The sequence below is a fragment of the Plectropomus leopardus genome, chromosome 21 (assembly GCF_008729295.1).
Source record: "Plectropomus leopardus isolate mb chromosome 21, YSFRI_Pleo_2.0, whole genome shotgun sequence".
Taxonomy (NCBI): Eukaryota; Metazoa; Chordata; class Actinopteri; order Perciformes; family Serranidae; genus Plectropomus; species Plectropomus leopardus.
In genome coordinates, this window is record NC_056483.1 from 25,562,669 (window position 1) to 25,582,386 (window position 19,718).

General features: G+C 39.5%; 1 protein-coding gene across 1 annotated transcript in view; it reads left to right on the top strand.

Moving 5' to 3' along the window:
• Positions 1-19,718, top strand: part of cubn (cubilin (intrinsic factor-cobalamin receptor)) — a 110,103-nt gene that overhangs the window by 40,701 nt on the left and 49,684 nt on the right. The window contains 15 exon segments of the mRNA XM_042510417.1: positions 103-284; positions 873-1,029; positions 1,833-2,023; positions 7,017-7,176; positions 9,226-9,407; positions 11,409-11,577; positions 12,291-12,472; positions 13,032-13,188; positions 14,063-14,179; positions 14,276-14,389; positions 15,589-15,683; positions 15,685-15,718; positions 15,848-15,874; positions 15,877-15,979; positions 18,769-18,974. Of these exon segments, the coding sequence (XP_042366351.1) occupies positions 103-284; positions 873-1,029; positions 1,833-2,023; positions 7,017-7,176; positions 9,226-9,407; positions 11,409-11,577; positions 12,291-12,472; positions 13,032-13,188; positions 14,063-14,179; positions 14,276-14,389; positions 15,589-15,683; positions 15,685-15,718; positions 15,848-15,874; positions 15,877-15,979; positions 18,769-18,974 (2,076 nt within the window).

Below are 19,718 nucleotides of genomic sequence, written 5' to 3' on the forward strand. Positions count from 1 at the left end.
ATCTGAGTCAAAGCAACCTTAACATAATCTCATTATTTTTTGAGTGACTAGTCAGTTCTGTTATAATGCCTACCTAAACAACTGAAACATGTTATCTGCCAGGCTGTGGAGGGGTGCTGACGACACCGTCTGGAGGATTTGCCTCTCCTAACTACCCGTTCCCATACCACCCTAATGCTGAGTGCTACTGGACCATCAGGACCAACCAGGGCAGCCAGCTCCTCCTCTCTTTCCCTGATTTCCACTTAGAGTCCAGTTCCAGCTGCGCTTACGACTACCTGGCTGTGAGTACTCCTTCTCGCCGTGTGTGGTCCCTGAATTTATCAAATTGAGTAGACAGAAAATCCCAGCAAACAAGTTCAATTTTAGTTTTCCTTCACTCTTTGAAACCTGAGCAAAGTCATTTGATTTCTTTCAAGAACATAAGGAGAAGGCATTGAGCCACTCAACAAAAAATGGCCCAAAAATTAGCAAGAAGTTTGTAAAAAAGAAAATTAGCCTATAAGAAATTAAGCAAAAAAGAAAGTTAAAAAACAATAGTTTTCCTATATAGTTTATATATATATATATATATATATATATATATTGATAAGTTACGCAGATCATTTTCTTGACACCTTTCACTTATATCTTGCAGTTTATGTGACAGTTCTTGCTATGTTGCTCATTGCCTTTTTCCCCATGTTTTTTTTTTTTTTCAATCAAAGGGTTAAATAGCTTGTAAGGGGTGTCTGAAGGCAGCACAGGAAAACTGGTGCTGATCCAGGTCTTAAAGAGCTAAACTTTGGTAGCCTTTAAGCCATTGATCTTTTTTTCCCTTATTTTACCATTTAACTACTATGTGGCTGTGCTATGTATGTGTATGTGTGCAGGTGTATGACGGTAACAGCAGCAGCTCTCCAGAGCTGGCCAGGCTGTGTGGGAATCAGCTGCCTAGCACCATCAACTCCTCCAGCAATGAGCTCTACGTCAAACTCCGCACCGACAACAGCGTCAGCACAGGAGGCTTCCTCACATCGTACAGCACTAGTATGAAAGCATACACACATACACACAAACACACCTCAAGTGTGGGGGCCTCCAAGGTGCCTCTTGCCTGGGGCCCCCAGAGTGTCTAGAAACACCCCTGGCTGTGAATAAGCCAAAGAAACATATATTCAGTTAATAATCCATGGTCCTGTTTCCTCATGTTGATAATATCTGACTGTATGTAAAGATGGATGACGTACCCCCACTTACCCCAGCTATGCTTAAGTGAAGTTAAAATCTCTGAGATACGGGCATTACCATCTTGCGCTGGTGACGTTATAAGAGCCAGAGTCTGCACAGTAGCGATATCCGCAGTGGGAGAGTTCCTGCGAAAACACCTGTCAGATCAATTGTAAGCAGCTCCATTGAATAAGAACGCATGGATTGGCTGTCACAGCTGTCAATAATGATGAAAAACCCAGTTTTTCGTAAAAATTTTGTAAAAAAAAAAACACAATAAAACCAAACTTATCACATAAATAAATACTTGGACAAACATCAGGGCTATGAGAGAGAACGTCAGTGTAAGAAACCATCTTTGGAAAAAATGTATTTGGTGTGTACTTTGAGTTTTTAGTTTGGCCTATGTCCATTCACTGACATGGAGGGGTGGGCTTTATGACCTTTACTGCAGACAGACACCAGGGGACAACCCAGACTGAAAAGTTACACTCTATGATTCATAAAATGTATGTAGCAAATACTAGCTAAACTGGCCAGAATCCAACTGAGTCATCCAAAACAGATGTTTTGTTTTGTAGCCTATTGCATTTGCATCAGGCGTGGGTTGTGTTTGTTCCCAGAATGCAACAATGTGCTGATCTCAGGCCGTCACATTGGACTGGTGGAGTCACTGAACTATCCCAACAAGTACCCACACAACACTGAGTGCAGCTGGACCATTCAGGCCAGCAGTGGAAACACCATCAACTACACCTTTTTATCCTTTGAGCTGGAGACCACGTCCAGTCTGTGTAGCTATGACTACGTCAAGGTGAGCACGCACACACACACGCACACACACACACACACTGTTCAACAATGTCAAAATTCAACATTCACACATCCTACATCCTCATACGTACTCATCCCAAGTTGTCACATATCATATCGCATCTGCTGTTTGCTGGAACATCCAAAAAGACACATTGTTAGGATTTGGCAAAAAAAAGCAACGACAAAAAAAAACATCTTGGATCAGCTTTACATTCATACGGGAAGCAAACATCGGGCTTCTGCGTGAAAGCCCAGGGTTTGTTGGATGCATCCATCAATCCATTACCCCTCCTTCTCACCAAATACAGACCTCCCAGCTCTTTATATTATTATTGGTAGTATAATTACCATTAGATCCTGATTTTGTGTCCAAAGATCTACATGATTTATGGAGTTACAACTGCTGTGTATGACCCTCTGTCAAATCACACACCTGAAAAAACACAACACTACATGTATTTCATCAGCTGCACTGAAAAAGATTTGATAATCAGAAGTTGTTGCAGGAGCTTTCATTACACTTGAGTGAGACTATTGTATGGTAGTCAAACAATCTGTTAACAGACATCATGACAAAGACCCAGCCAACATATGTATGTGGGTGAAAAATGGGCCCTATATGGGACTGTATGGATTCCATAGTGAGCCCACACCTACAACTGCTCACATGGGTGGGTTTACCACAGTGGCCTTCAGATAAGATGTCCATTTGGGCCCATACCCACTTGGTTCTCAGGTTGCCCAAGCGTTACCAATGTGGGGCGCATTTGTGTAATCCCACACATGTACGCCATTGCAGCACATTCTCATCCCAAGTCATCACATATTACTTTGGAGTGGACTTCTGCATCTACATATTACGCTCCAGGTATCCCCCTGCATCTGCTGTTGACATTTCGGGCTGTCAATAAAAGGTTTAGGCAACAAAAGTAGGTGTTTAAGTTTAGGAAAAACATCATGGCTTAGCTCTACATTATACATACAGTATATAGTATATATATAGTATACAGTTTATTGAGTTTGGACAGTGCACATTAATCAATATATCAGCAGTAAGCATCAATGTAAATATGCATCATTATAATTACATTAAAAGAACGAAACTACCTACAGTAAATAGTAAAAAAAATAAATGAATAAACACGATAAGCTTAAAAAAGCCCCCAGGACCAGCATCAGAGGAGAAAGTAGTTTATGTATGGGTACATGACTGATTTTGTTTTCAACCAATATTCAATTTTTTTTTTTTTTAAGGTTGAGTAGTTGTCACAGTCTCTAATATGTGCTGGTAGCTTATTCCAAGAATGCGTGTAAATTTAGTCCTATGCCGGTATATTACAGTCTCCCTTAGTTAGCGCCTAGTGTTTTATTCCATTATTGTTTTTTTTCTGTATGAAATAATTTAATGGTGGGGGCGGGCAAGCCATTTCAAAACCTTAAAAAATAAAACAAACATCACAGAACTATAACTATCGATATCTAAAATATTAGAGTTACTTAGGATGTTGCAGTAATGAAAATGCAAAGGTTTCCTATCAAAAATTTTGAGTGTTTTCTTGAAGAGAGACTTGATGGGTTTTAAAGTGCTTGCTGTTGTATGTGATCAGGTAGTATAACAGTATGATAGGTGAGAAAAATATCATTGCATGCATATACATTTTAGCTGACTCTAAAGTGAGAAAAGGTCTTATATGACGAAAATATTTAATCTTTAAGAGAAGTGTTTCAACCCGATGCTGTGTATCAGCATGTTATACAGTTGCAACATGTTTCATCTAGCTGTATTATCAACTGACGCCACCTGTCCACGTGGATAACACTAGTGCGCTAGAATAAACAGAGTAATGACAAGCAGTCAGTAACCGCATTGATTTACAACAAACATGGAGCACATAGTATATAGTTTCATTATTATATTGTTTTTTTAAAGTAAAACGTGCTAATATCTGAAGATTAATGTTAACAGCTAGGGTTAGATTAAACTGATTAATCTCAAACTTGGGAGATTCATACATTTCAGCAGCTAAAGAGTCAGAGGCAATAGAAAAAAAAGCAACTGAGTGCTAAAACAAGGATAAAAATATGATTAAAATACAAAAACAAAATATATTGTAAAGCACTATATATATATCTATATCTATATCTATATCTATATCTATATCTATATATATCTATATCTATCTATCTATCTATCTATCTATCTATCTATCTATCTATATATATATATATATATATATATATATATATATATATATATATATAATATATATATATTATATATATATAATATATATATATATATATATTTATATACACATACAGTATATAGTACATTTATATGAAAATGTATAATTACATAATATAAATATGAGTGATGTGGATTTAAAATATATGGTTATGCTGACATATTTTAAACTTACCTTACCATGGTAAAGGAGCAGGTTGCTGTTTATTTATACTTATATTTATACTTATACTTATATATATATATAAACGTGTATCTTATTTATCTTTGTCTTTCTACTGACTTACTAACCGCAATTAATTAATTTCATTAATATCTACTAAACTCAGAAACATAAATAGCACATCATGCAGTTGGTATGTGTCCTTCTTTTGTGGTGTCCTCTCAGATAGTCTCCACCATGTTTTGCTGTGCTGCATGGGGATGATCCAGGCATCTAGAGAAAGGCATGCTGACACACAGATAAGGAGAATATTGTTGAGTAATGCCATCAGAAGTATTTTTACAGTCACCACAGATTACAACTACAAAAAAAATGTGAGGTTATCATTTTCAAAAACTGCATTAGAACATTTTACCCAAACAAAGAGCACACTTCCCCATTGGGAAGCCTTGTATATGTCAATCAGTCAGTCAGTCATTTTCTGTAACTGCTTGTCCTCGTAAGGGTCGCTGGGGGGCTGGAGCTAATCCCAGCTGTCATCGGGCGGAAGGTAGGGTACACCCTGGATAGGTCGCCAGACTATCGCAGGGCCGACACATATAGACAGAAAACCATACGAGCTCACAGTCACACCTAAGGGCAATTTAGAGTCACCGATCAACCTGAGCTGCATGTCTTTGGACTGTGAGAGGAAGCCGGAGACCCTGGAGAGAATGCACGCAGACACGGGGAGAACATGCAAAGAAGGGGCCTTGTATATGATTTAATGAAAATAAGGAAAAGGGAAAGACTTGCAGAAGACAGGGAGCTGATACTAAGGATGAGGGATGACTCCATTGAATCCCGTGTGGCTTTTTTGCTGAAAGAGAGAGGGAGGAAAGGACAGAAGAGAAGACATGCCTTTATAGGTGCTGGTAGAAAACCACTTTGGGAGACGGGGTGTGTTTGTTCCCCAACTTCAATTATAGAACTTTGTTAGTTGTGCTTCTCATAGTGAATTACTTGCATGGAAATTAGCTTTGATTTGCTAACCTCAGCATTTGTCTATAGTGTTTCATATGATAAGCCTACAAATATTGATTCTTTTTTAATAATATATCAGACTTCGATCCTTTGTCAGCCTGTGTCCAAGCTTTTTCCTTTATTTAAAGAGGTCTAGGCTAATACATTGTTCTATGTCATCACACCACTGTTATATGAGAGAGAATATAAGAGAGTGATTTTAATACAAAGATTAAACCACTGCATGTGAATGCATGAATTAGTCAGATCTGTGCTCCAGAGGAGAGCCTTCATTAGGCTGTGTAATATTGCCCTCTACTGGATTTATACGTTAATGAACTGCATTTTTATAACCTGCTTCGAAACAGCATGACCTTCTTGCATTTTATTATGTCTAGCCATTCTTCTGAAGTCATTTTGGTGAAAGTAATGCAAAATTTGGTAATACATTACTCTCCACAGAGAGTAATATTGTACAGTAACTTATTTAATTTAAATAAAAGCTATATACTAATATGTATATGTATAATTGTATAATTCTATGTATAAATTCTGTAAATCTATAATCTGTATAAATTCTATATAATTGTATAATTCTATGTATAAATCTATGTAGAATTGTTTTAAAGTTGCTTGCCCAACAGTGTATATGATATATCTAGTAGAATTACATCTATCTTTAATATAAAGTATAACAGGCTAACATGTCAATATGATTCCTTATTGCTAGAACTATTTGAGCCTACTGTGTTTCACTTTTCTAAATGACTTATGCTGTGATCTCATTCAGGTCTTTCAGCTTCCCTCCCTTTGCCATCAATGGAAAATCAGCTGAGCTGTAACATAATATAGACAAATGGAGTCAACAAAATCACAAAGCTAAAAACCATCCCCCTTATATTGCGTTTTTGTTTATAGTAATGTTTTTTTTTTAAAGTTCTATCAAAAATATATGCACTCTGAATCCATATCAATACTAATGTACCACAAAATAGCACTCATATAACAAGCACCATGTTATATTTAACAAACCTGACATGTAACTCACACTGACCTATAAAAATAAATCACACAAGCCTTTTCTCCGCTTTAACTCCCTAATGTTAGATGAAATTATTGAAGAGCAGGGCATTTTATATTAAAAGGCTGTTAGTAGCTAATGATATGTGTTCAGTATATACATTATAGTGTACTAACGTTAGTTTATTTTGTTATCATGGCATTGCTTCATATATCTACTAATTTAGCGGGGTTAATGAAATATCATGCTTTAATGCATGTTTATTTAGTTAAGATATGCTGATAATATAAAAAACTCCACTGCTGTAAAAAACAGTCCACTGGAGCAAAAGGAGATGATGCGACTCTCTTGATAACACTGAGAGAAACACTTTTGCAACATTTGCAAATAAACCTTTCCTTAATGAAATTCAGTTTTCAAAACTCAGTTTTTAAGTTCATGGTGTCAGAGTATTATAGTGTTGGTGTTCCTGTTATTTTTCTCAACCTAATACTATATGGATATATTTTTGTGACTTTGTATTAAACTCTCTACTCATCCCACTATCTGTCCTGTCCCAGCTCTTCAACGGGCCGAATGAACAAGCTCCTCTGATTGGTACCTTCTGTGGACTCTCGCCCCCCCCAGCCAACACAACCACAGGCTCCACTCTCACCGTGGTGTTCAAATCTGACTCCTCTGTGTCCATGTCTGGGTTCCAGATGATGTGGTACCAGAATGGTAAGAGGGAAGGGTCTGCTGTTGTTGTGAGACAGATCAACAGCACAGCATGCAGACATGTGTTCATGCTAAGATTTTTCTTTTAAAGATACAGAATAAGTGCATCAGATAAATTCGTCAGATTGTGATGCTCAAGTAAGGAGAATTTTGAGCATGTTTATGGTGTGCCAGCTGATTTGTGGCACACTTGGTGTCTACCACAAACATGTGCACTTTATATTCATTATTTCATGTTTGTATTTATGTGTGTGAAACAAACTCAACTCAACTCAGATATAGGGAGAGATGGAGAGGATGCGTTATGAGACATTACAGACAGGTGTGTTGGAGTCATGGACAAACTGCCAATCACATTCTCTACTCTACTGCCCTTTAAACACAGGTCTGTCCTGTCAGGATCCACTGAGAGTTTGGAAAACGAATTCAAACTTTTCTTCAGAGGACACTAAATATTGCGTCAAACATGCAGAGTTTCCATATGAATGAATATGTCAGGTTGAATACATAGTGCCAGGAGCAGATGATATTTAACACTGAATTCATGTTTCTGGAAATGCTGAAGATGATTCAGAATATCCTGTGGTCACCATGCTTTCTGTGCCCACTTCCTGTGATTTTATTTGGCATCACAATAATACATACAATTACCATCTACAAATCGCCTTTTACTGCTAAATTATTAAGTCACAAAGTTTGTTTTTATTTCAAAACAAGTGAAAAATTAATGCCACAATATATGTTTTTTTTAAGGAATTCTGTATTTGTCCACTGCTTTGGACATTATATATTGGTGGTATAAAAAGTAACTTAATGGACTCAATAAGGGTTTGAATATCATATGCATATACATTTACTGAAAGACAATGGTATGAATGGAAAGTACTTACCTACAGACATATTTTTTAGATGTAAATTGAATGTAAATATTCACTTTTTATACCATTGATTCATGGTGTCCATTGCAGTAGACAGATACGTATATACCCTTTTAGTGTATGATGTCCACTGTAGTGGACATATGCTATTTGAAAATTTGACCTAGTGCAGAACTCTGGACATTACTGTTGCCAAATTCCACAGAATATGGTGACACACACAGTCATTTGCATGAATACACTTTTAGAGGATTAGTGGGGACAGACGGTCCTTAATGGGAAGAGAAATTCTACTTGACCTGCGATTTTGTATGAAACTGTGTGAACTGCCTTCAAAGTTTTAGCCTCAAACACTAACTGACTGGTAATGAATTCAAAATAGTGTGTTTGAGTGCAGGATAGCACATTGCCTTTTCTGGTTATTTAGTAACAGCCTTAGATCTGGTGTGCTGAACTGTGACAGAACATAAATTTTCTAGTTAGAGACTCCAGGTAGAACAGATGCCTGAAGGTGATGGCTGTTATAACTGTGATAAGTCACACGACTAAAGGCCTGCTGTATAGGCTACTAGCTGTCTTTGATGGCAGATGCCAGTAAAAATGGTCAACACAATCTCATCCCAAGTTGTCACATATTGCTGCTTTGTCAGTGGACTCTTGCTTCTACATATCATGCTCAAGTTCATTCCTGTGGGTGCTCTTAATGTTATGGGATGCTACAACCAAAGCTGGGACATAAAAAAAGAACATGGCTTGGATAAAGCAACAAAACGAGGTTGTAAGTTTAGAAAAAAATCATCATAGTTTAGCTCTACATTTATATAGGGTGCAAACACCAGGCTCCCAGGTAAAAGTTGGGGGTTTGTTGCAAAAGAAAGCCCTTAGAGTACAAATAAAATCATCCAGTAGCTTTTTACACTCTCGTTTTTTTTAAATAACTTAAATATGAGGTAAAATGAACCGAGATGTTAATTCAGGTTCAACTGTGAATATGCGGCTCCCAATCTGATTAACTGGTCCACTTGTTGCTTGGAAAAGTACAGCTGTAATTCTCGAGTCTGGATCATCACTACATGAGAGATATTTTTCAGTATAGCCTGATGTTTTCATATACTTGTCAGAAGAATTGGAAGCAGATTCTTTACTCCCCTCTGACTTGCTGTGTTCTCTGCAGGCTGTGGTGGGGAACTCTCTGGTCCCAGTGGCTCCTTCAACAGTCCAGACTACCCCAACAGGTATCCAGAGAACAGGGAGTGCATCTGGTATATAAGCACGTCAGCCGGCAGCAGCATCACCCTCACCATCCATGAGTTTGATGTGGAGTTCCACCAAGACTGCAACTATGATGTGCTGGAAGTAAGATATCCGTCCGCCTGTGGACACTGCATAGTTCTAACAACTGTACTTATTGCAGCATTGCTATGGGTGGTGAGGTGGTAAGCATAAGGTGAAATGGTGATTTCTGATATTTCCAGCAGCACAGTGAGGGTCATCTTAGATTAGAACTCCATCAGACAACTTCTCTGAGCTGGAGACATCCTCTCAGCTTACTTCATTGGTTACATTTAATTCAAAGAGAGACTCATAGGACTCATCTGAGACAACATAGGACAACAACAACAACACAAAACAAAACATTTTTGTCAGAAAAAAATGAGGTTTTTGCAGTGCTTTATATCCAAATACAGAGCAAATACAGAGCAGGGAACAGGTGGGAAAGATGCTAAAAAGCCAACAATTTAATGCAACCAGTTCTATGAAAAATCAATGGGACATTAAGTCATCTCATTATTTTACATCAACTTGAACTTGCCATTGTAATGTAGCTTCTGAAATAATTTTTAATGCAGGACTAGTCGATAACTAAAGTCTTACTTAAAGGATGATAACTCTTCAAGGAATACTTAGCTGACTTTTAACCAATTTTGTATCAAAACAGTGTGGGAAGTATGTGTACATGAACTGCTGTAAATTTCCCTCCATCTAACCAGTGCATAGCTCCCCCCTGGCAAAATTCTTCCAAATGACAAATTTTACTACAGGCTGTACTTCCACCATGACAGATACAAAGAGACTTACCTGATCTTAGTGCTGATCAGTTATATACCAAGGTTCTGTCACTGTGTGGTCTATGCTTAAATGTTTGAAACTCATTTAAAATCCCCTGTTTAGCTGTAATAGCAAGAGTCTGTGAACAGACACACTGTTTCCTGCACAGTAAAAATGGAGGCTGACAAAAACTGAGATCAAACAGTATTTCTCGCCTTAAATGTTTTCAGAAACATGTTTTAGCGTACTGTTTAGCTGAAATATGAGATCCAGCCGTTATTGTTTCACATGGACTAGCCCACATTACGTCACCCCCCAGCAGGAGTGTTTGTTGGTCTGGTACAGTGCAGTGCATTCTGGTAGTTCTAGGTTTTCTACCTCTTGAGCAAAAGTGTCATTTTTCTCTGTTTTCTCTGGTCATGTAGCACCAACTTCAAAAATGTTTGTGATTCAACTGCAGAGACAGATTTGTTTTATGTGAGGACGCTATAACAGTGAAATGCTTATTTAAGGCAATGATTATATTATATGAGCCTAATAAGAAAAGAAAAAAATATGTGTAACAAAAAAAAATGTAACAAATATATTTTTGTCCATCTCAATCAGAATGAAAATTTTCATGTTTACACTGTAGCAGGGTGATACAGTGCAGTAAAGCTGGCAGCAGAAAATATTCAGTTGGGGACACCATGTGTCAGAGACTGAGCTAGTATTGATGTAGCTGCTTCACCAGAGCTGTTGCCTGTGAACTGAATGTTTATTTTCACTACTACAAGCTGTCTCCAATGTCATTCCCATTAATATGGAAGTTCATCCAACTAGCCTTACAACAGCAGACCAAGTGTAACCACACCAGATCAGGACCTTCTCAAACAGCATCTTCACCTGCAAGATCACCTGAGAGCAGCTTCCTGAACAGCTGATGCAACAGTTGGTTTGCACAACTGAAGAATTACTGCGCAAACCGTCAGAAACATCTCAGAGCAGCTCATATGCATGCGTATCAACCTCACCAGGGTCTTGAACTGACAGCAGTTCCTCACTGTAACCAATCTGAGTGGTTGTTTGGATGGTTCGATGTACTGCCATAAATAACATTGGTGATGTTTTAAGGTAATGGGGACACCAATGTATTATGCGAGACAATAGACAAGACAACTACTGAGACACTTTTGTTGATATAAAGTCAATATACGTATTTCGTAATAAGTGACTGAACAAGTGACTTAACGGTGTCACTGTTGATCTCTCTAAAACAGTGAACAGCTTTGTATTTGGCCCTTTGAAAATGACCTGTCTTCTCCTCAGGTATATGGAGGCCCCGACCTGTTTGCCCCTCAGCTGGCTAAGCTCTGCACCACCACATCCAGCCCCATGCAGGTCTCCAGCACCGGCAACCTGCTCACTGTGCGCTTCAAGTCTGATGCCTACGTCAGCGGGCGAGGTTTCAATGCAAGCTGGGCTGAAGTTCAGGGAGGTGAGTGGCTATATGTCATACCTCTGTCTGCTATACCAAAGAATACAACACATTATTACAGACTGTGTATGTGTATCATCAAAGGGAAAGAGTGGGTAATTCAGCTTGACACATAAACCTGTATGCTATCACTGATTGGATTGTTAAAATTAAAAAAAACAAAAAAAAAAACAAACAACAACAAAAAAAACCCAAAAAGATTCAAGCCCTGAAGAGCTATGTTAGCTTTAGTGGAGGTTGCTTTTACTAAATACAACCTTTACGAGATTAGTTGATCCAAACAACAAACAAAGCACATCAGAAACAATATGAACTATTTTAGGTACAATACCAACAAAAAGTGAAGTCACATGTTGGGTGGCCCTGCTGACCAGCGTTGTTTTGGGAAGTCAGACGCTCAGTTAATGTTGCACGTCTTTCTTTAGATCATTTAACTCAGTTAAATGATAGGAAAGACAAAACTCTGCTTTGTTTGCATTGTTTTATTCTTTGTTGGGATGGTGCAAATATTTTTAATACATTTATTAAGTCCTTATATACATTTCCCATGTGTTCTTTGACTTCACTGAGACTATAGAGGTGGAAAAATAGTGGAGGTGATATTATTCCAAGGGACATGAGCTGGTCCCTGGTACATATGTTGTCTTGCACAGGGTCCATGGCTGAAAAAGACCTAGAATGTCTGCTCTAATGAACTGTCATTGTTCATGCAGGCTGCGGAGGCCCTGTCACTGCTCCATCAGGGGAGATCCACTCTCCTCAGTATCCCAACAGCTATCCCAACAATGTGGACTGTTCCTGGGTTATCAGTGTGGACCACAACCACCGTGTCTTCTTCAACTTCTCGGACCTGGACATTGAACCTCATAGCAACTGCGCCTGGGACTATGTAGCTGTGAGTGACTCATTTAGGAACATTTTAATTTTAGATTAAGAAGATTGTGTCAAAGCAGTTTTGTCATGTTGCTGAACACAGGATTGATGGTTTTATCCGGACTTTTCCTATATACTTTTTAAAGTGTCTGACTGAGGCACTGAATCCCAATGGGCAGGCCAGTGGCAGTTCCACAGCTTACAGTGTGTGTGTATGTGTGTGTGTGTGTGGGGGTTGGTGAGTGTGTGGATGTGTGGGTGGGTGCTTGGTGGACTGTCACTCAACACTGGTTCTCTGGTCCCAGGAGAGATAGCCAGGCGCAGTCTCAGTCAGGGGGGTCGAGATACAGTGTTCACTGGCCCCTATTGGCCCCTGCTCAGAACCACCATTGCCTGTAGCACCTATTGCAAGGAATTCTGGTAACATCTCATATCAATAATATTAAAAGCTTTACACCCGCTCCCCTTGTGTGTGTGTGTGATAGGTGAATGAGAGGTGCAAAGCTGCATTTTAAATTCCTTTTCTGCAGCAGTGCTGATGCTCCATAACTTTACTGAACCATGTGTGTGTCCCTCTGTAGATCCATGATGGTCTGTCCATAGCTTCTCCTCTGCTCGCCCGTGTGTGTGGCGCCAGTCTTCCTCCTGCCATCACCTCCACCCAGAGCACCATCTATGTTCGCTTTAGGTCTGACTCCAGTCGCAGCCACCGTGGCTTCAGTGCTCGCTTCTCTCAGGGTGTGTCTCCTTTAACCTTTCTATTTTATCTCCACAGTATAGATTACATATCACATCAGTCAACCCGTTCATCAGTCCTGTTTCAGTGCATGTGGTGTCACCATTTCTATTCTAAATTGAACATCGGATGAAATGAGCTTTAGGTTTCAATAATCGAAATCAAAATTTAATCAGGGATCTGGGGATACGCCAAAAGCATTGTTGAGTGGTACGAGTTTGTAATGTGAATGGTGAAACTCCTGCTGTTGTACCCGTTTTTCCATCTAAAGGCTTTCAAATAAGTAACTGCTGTTACATTATCAATTAATTATTTCATTTCGGCCATATGTTCTTTGTTTGGTACATTCCCCCCAAAATATGGCACATATATCACACACGATACTATGTTCCTTTTGAAGCAGAATGCATCAAAACAATAAACTGCTGATCTTAGCTGTCAGTGCTGAAAAATGTTTTTATTGAAAGTAAAACCTTCTCTTTAAAATTGTAAATCAAATTGTGGCAAGGATTTAGACAGTTTAGACACCTCTATTCAGTGCTCACTGATGCTGTATAGACTCACATCAAAACAGTTTTGCAACTTTTAAAGCTGCATTAATCACTCAGTTAAGACAACAATGTATTCATCATTACAGCATTGTTTTAGAGAGTGGGATATGACCCCTCTTTAGAACACAGTTTTTAAATATTCTATCGCTTGATTCAAGACAGGCATAAATCAGTTAATTTCAACAGCACTGAGACCTTCTACATAAATTAAAGTCTTCTACTGTTGCAGTAGTCAAGTCGTCCATGTAGGTTTGTAGGCAGCTCAAACTTCATGATCTGTTAGTCGAGGGGTGGAAGACCTTGACGTTTTGTTTGTTTTCAACAGCTTGTGGTGCAACCATCATAACCGATGACATTGGTGGGGCCATTGCCTCGCCACGGTACCCATCACCATACCCACCCAATCAGAACTGCAGCTGGATCCTCAGAGCACAGGAACCATGTGAGTTGTGTTCGTAAAGACCCCCACACAAGAAAACAAGATTGTTGTATACATGGTGTTATATACAAAATGTTTTCTTTGCGTCTATGTGCTCAGTCAACCATGTGACCTTGTCATTCACCGACTTTGAGTTAGAGATGATTAACTCCAACTGCTCCCATGATGCTGTGAGGGTCCTGGATGGAAACAACTACCATGCACCTGTTATAGGTAGTTATACTGCGTGTGTGGCTGAGCATGTGTGTGTGTGTGTGTGTGTGTGTGTGTGTGAGAGAGAGAGAGAGAGAGAGAAACAGAGAGAGAGAGCGACACACAGAGAGACAGAGAGAGACAGAGCCTGCACTGTGTGCTGTGTTAGATTATTTTTACTAGGCAAATTTTTTGAAGGTATATGATGCAGGAGTTGTTGATAACTGTTTGGTAAGAGCATTACCAGTGAAAGGGAAAGTGAAAGCTAACTGTCGCTTTGTCTGCTTCACTTTTCACCTTGCTGTAGTTGTGTTTTTTCTGCACTTTGTCCACAATCTTAAACAGCTTCCTTGTGTATACCCACTGCTTACAGTCTGACACCTGGTTGCTACCTTTCTATAGACTCCTTTAGGGCCAACATCACAATGACATCACAGTGTTACCTGGAGGCACAACAAAGGAAGGAAACATGAATTGCCACCGCAAATTTGATCACAAACCAGAACAAAAATCGAAGCTAACTAATGTTAAATTTAACAATAATTTAAAAAATATTTAAACAGTTATGTAATTAGGTTGATTAGGTTGTTTTTAAATATAAGTTGTAGGTTTGCTACTTACTCAGCCATGCAAGTGCAGTGCACCTTCAAAATGTAGTTTATTGGCTCTGTGGGCCAAGCCTGGTATGTGGCTCTCTTTTTGTCCTGTTGGCAGAATTTTGGACCGCATGACACAAAAGTCATTAGTTAAACCTTAGTATTCAAAGTCTTGACCATTTATGACCATTTAATACATAGTTGTTGGCATGTAAGGGCTTATACACAATATACTTAACTACACACAATATACTTAACTATACACATCAGTTAAGAGTCAGTGTCAGGCAATTCCACCTTTGGCAGTCCTGTCAACTCATCCATCCTGTGAGTGAGAGCATACAGATTAACCGGTCTGCATTGGTCTGAATTTCTGCAGATAGATTCACCACCACACACTAAGTGTGGTCAGAAGCGATGATTTAGAGGAATTACTTCCTTTTACATTGCACAAAAAACACCCAGTAACATGTTTTGTTTTTTAGCAATAGCCAAGTCTGCTATAATTAACAATGATACAATATGTTATGACATTACTGAGCTGAAATTTGGTTAAATGTGACAAGCCAACTGCTTTAGAGATATATGAAGCTTCAAATTTTGAGCTTTCAAATTTGTTTTCAGGGCGCTACTGTGGAAATGAAGTACCTCACCCAGTGACATCCTACAGTAACTCTTTGGTGGTAAACTTCATCTCCGACTACTCTGTATCTAGAAGAGGGTTTCAGAGCCACCTACTCAGCATCCACCTCCAGTAAGACATGCCCTCAGTGCCTACAGTTCTAGCTGGAACATTGCAAATTCATAATCCTTCTGTTGCCATACTTACATACTGATACTGACAGAAGCTCTGACACTCATTCTTCTCCCCTCTTGTTCTCAGGTTGTGGAGGAGATCTGGTGATGGAGACAGTGCATTTAACAGTCCCAACTATCCAGATACTTATCCGCCTAATGTGGAGTGTGTGTGGACCATCAGAAGCTCACCAGGGAATCGTCTCCAGCTCTCATTCATGTGAGTCCATTTGAGCATCAGTGATGAAACATTTTGAACTCTAGCTTTTTGAATTTTTATTCTATTCCACAAGCCTCCTCAGCAAATAAAACTTAATCAGGTGTCATAACATGACCAAAGTTCTTTACCTTTAGTCACAACAAGTGATCATATGTCCCTGTCTCTGGTCAAAGATTATCTCTGGTGTCAGATGTGGCGTAAATCCCAAGAACCCACTGATTTGTCCTCATACAAACAGAAACTTGCTTCCTTTACCTCTTCCTTGCAGTCCGCTAAGAAAGCCTTCTATCAGAACAAGATCTGTGCTGCTACTGATTCCAGAAAACTGTTTATGGTGTTTAACTCCTTGCTTTCTCCTCCAGCTGCTCAGCCTTCCGCCACACTCACTCCAGACATGTTTTCCTCCTTTTTCACTGAAAAGGTGGCTGCAATCAGCAACCAGTTCTCTGAGTCTGACCAGCCCAGTCAGCTCAAATCCACTACTGCCGCTTCACTCTGCTCTTTTGCTCCTCTGACCGAGGATGAGGTCTCCAGACTTCTTCTGAGCTCAAAACCTACAACATGTCCTCTCCATCCAATACCCAACCGCATCCTGCAGACCATCCTGCCCACTATCAAACCTGCAGTCACACACATTGTCAATTCCTCCCTAAAAACTGGCACTTTTCCTGCTACTTTTAAGCAAGCCCATGTCACCCCACTGCTCAAAAAGTCTAATCTCAACCCCGCCCAGGTTGAAAACTACAGGCCAGTCTCACTTCTACCATTTCTATCGAAAATACTGGAGCGCGCAGTATTTAACCAGGTCTCTGAACACTTGCGGAATCAACAACCTACTTGACTCCTTTCAGTCTGGCTTCAGGTGTGACCATTCCACTGAGACTGCACTCCTGTCAGTCACTGAGTCACTGAGACTGGCTCGAGCTGCTGGTCAATCCTCTGTCCTACTGCTGCTGGACCTGTCTGCTGCCTTTGACACGGTGAACCATCAAATCCTCCTCTCCACACTCTCTGAGCTCGGCATCTCAGGTTCTGTCCTATGGTGGTTCAAGTCCTACCTCACAGACAGATCCTTCAGAGTGTCATGGCGAGGAGAGGTGTCCTAGGTCACATGGCCTATCGACAGGGGTTCCTCAGGGTCGGTGCTTGGTCCCCTACTCTTCTCTCTGTACACCACCTCACTCGGTGCAGTGATCCGCTCCCATGGTTTCTCCTACCACTGCTATGCTGATGACACTCAGCTCTTCCTCTCCTTTCCACCTGATGACAGAACGGTCTCAGCTCGGATATCAGCGTGTCTGGCTGATATCTCCACATGGATGAAGGAACGCCACCTTCAGCTAAATCTGTCTAAGACCGAACTCATGGTCTTTCCAGCTTGTCCATCTGTTCAGCCTCGGATCAGTGTCCAACTTGACTCGAGCCTACTTGTGCCCACAAACTCAGCCAGAGCCCCACAGGGGGCTGTGCGGCACTTCCTCTGCCACTAGACGGCAATACCTGTGACCAATCACACCTGAGCCACGCCCATTTGTGATTGTCCACAAAGCACCTGAACGTGGCAGTGTCAGGATGGATGGGGAGGAGTGTCCGCATGATACACCTCTGGATAGCATCAGGTAATATAAGGAGCACAAGGGCCCTGATAGGACAGATGGAAGGGGTGGTGGATGCATCCAACAAACTGAGGACTTTCATCTGGGAGTCTGGTGTTCGCTTCCCATGTGAATGTGATTCATGTGGAAATGTGTTGGTTTTTTTTCAACACCTTACCATCAGTCAGTCATCCTAACTATGTGCTTTTGTTCATATTTCAGTGTTGGCATGTTGGTAAAAAAAAAAAAAAAAAAACATGGTTTAACAATAAGCTTACGCCCCCTAAAAAAAACAGACCTGCTGATTAAAAACTCATAAAGAGTAAAAAATAAAAGCAGTTAAAGCGGTTTTAACTTAAAAATCTGATTACTTTTTTATGCAGTTTGGCTGCAGTTTGGCTGCAGTTTGCTGCGGGCAGCAAGTCGAACACATGCTAATGTGAGGTCGCCTTTTGTAACTTGAGATCCAGACATTCAGGAGGTCTTAACTGAAAGGCAAATTATTTGAATTATTAAGATCAGACTGGAATATAAAACTACCAAAACATGAAGGTAATTTATTAAAAAAAAAGTGTAACACCAGATGGCAGACATGCAACTTTATGGATGCTAAAGAAGAAAAAGTACAACAAAGTTACATGACATTCTATAAACCTTGCTCAGTATGTGTAGACAGAGGAAGAGACGGAGTTCTTCCTAACTTCTATACGAGACAAAGAAATTACAGAGATATTAGATTGGCTTCATTGAGTGGCTGCATTAGAAATGAACCTGCCAATGTTTTGGACATACATCGGCATTGTTACTGGAATGCTATCTCGAGAGGAAAATCCAGTAACATTGTGAGAGGAAAGTTGCGTAATATCACTTAATGGAAACGCTGTCATCTCACAATTGTGTTTAATTAAAATTTTGAAAATAGCCATTTAATTTTGTGCAAATCTGTCATTGAAACCCACCAATTGTGAAGGATAGCAATTGTGTGATACTGAGGTTTTTTTGATAGCCGGTCATGATGTTTTTGATGTGTGGCTCACAAACATGAATGGAGAAGGTAAAACTAAGCTGGATAGAAGGTTGCTGGCATGATAAAGTGCTTCCAGTTTGGGCACTGCAGAGTTAAATGTTTCATCCTTTTTATTAATCTTTGGCTCAGAGAATACTTTATTGACAGTGTTCTGGTGTTGTGTTCAGTATGTTTCAGCTGCAGGGAGACACTGGATGTCACAATGACTACCTGGAGATCAGAGAGGGGAACTCCACTGGGCATCTGGTTGGTCGTTTCTGTGGAAATTCGCTCCCCTCCAACTACACCTCTGTGATTGGTCACATCCTGTGGGTGAAGTTCGTCTCAGATGCATTTGTTAGTGGAGCAGGATTCAGAGCCTCGTTCTCACACTGTGAGTGTCTGTGTGCCATCACAATTTACTACTCCTGCTTATATTAAAATCACTTTAATATCAACTGTAGCATCTCCAACAGGAAATTTGTTACCATAATTTAATAATATTGACCCTTTTGACACTTGAGCAAACTGGCTTGATTTCTTTCAAAAAGATGGGAAGAAGGCAATGTGCATTGAAGGAAGAAATTACCACAAAAATGTAAGAAATCTGTATAAAAACACAAACAAAACAAAAAAGAATGGAAAGGAAATGACAACAAAAAAAGCAAAAACAAGCAAGTGAAAAACTCTAACAAAAGTGCTTAAAAATAATAATTCTGTAATAATTGAAAATATGTAGTAATGATATTTAATAAATTTGCAAACTTTTTTTTGTTTTCCCAAGACCCCCTAGTTTTTTTTTTTGTTTTGTTTTGTTTTTGTTTTTTTTTTTTTTTAACAATTTTTCTTGCAATTTGTGGAATATTTCTTTGCTAGTTACCTATTGCCTTTTTTCCCATGCTTTCCAAGTTTCCAAGAGTTCAAAGGTTTGTGAAAGGCGTTTTGAAAGCTGCACAAAAAAGGAAATGAAATTATGTCACTCCAGGTTTCAGAGTGTTTATGGTTAGGTAATATGGTCAATGCCTGTTAAAGAAAAGTTTAGTTTTTAAGTTACTGAAGGTTGGCAATTTAGTTGCTGCACCAAATAGTAACATTTTTTAGCAAATTTGATGCTGTGGCATAAAAGCACCATGTCCTA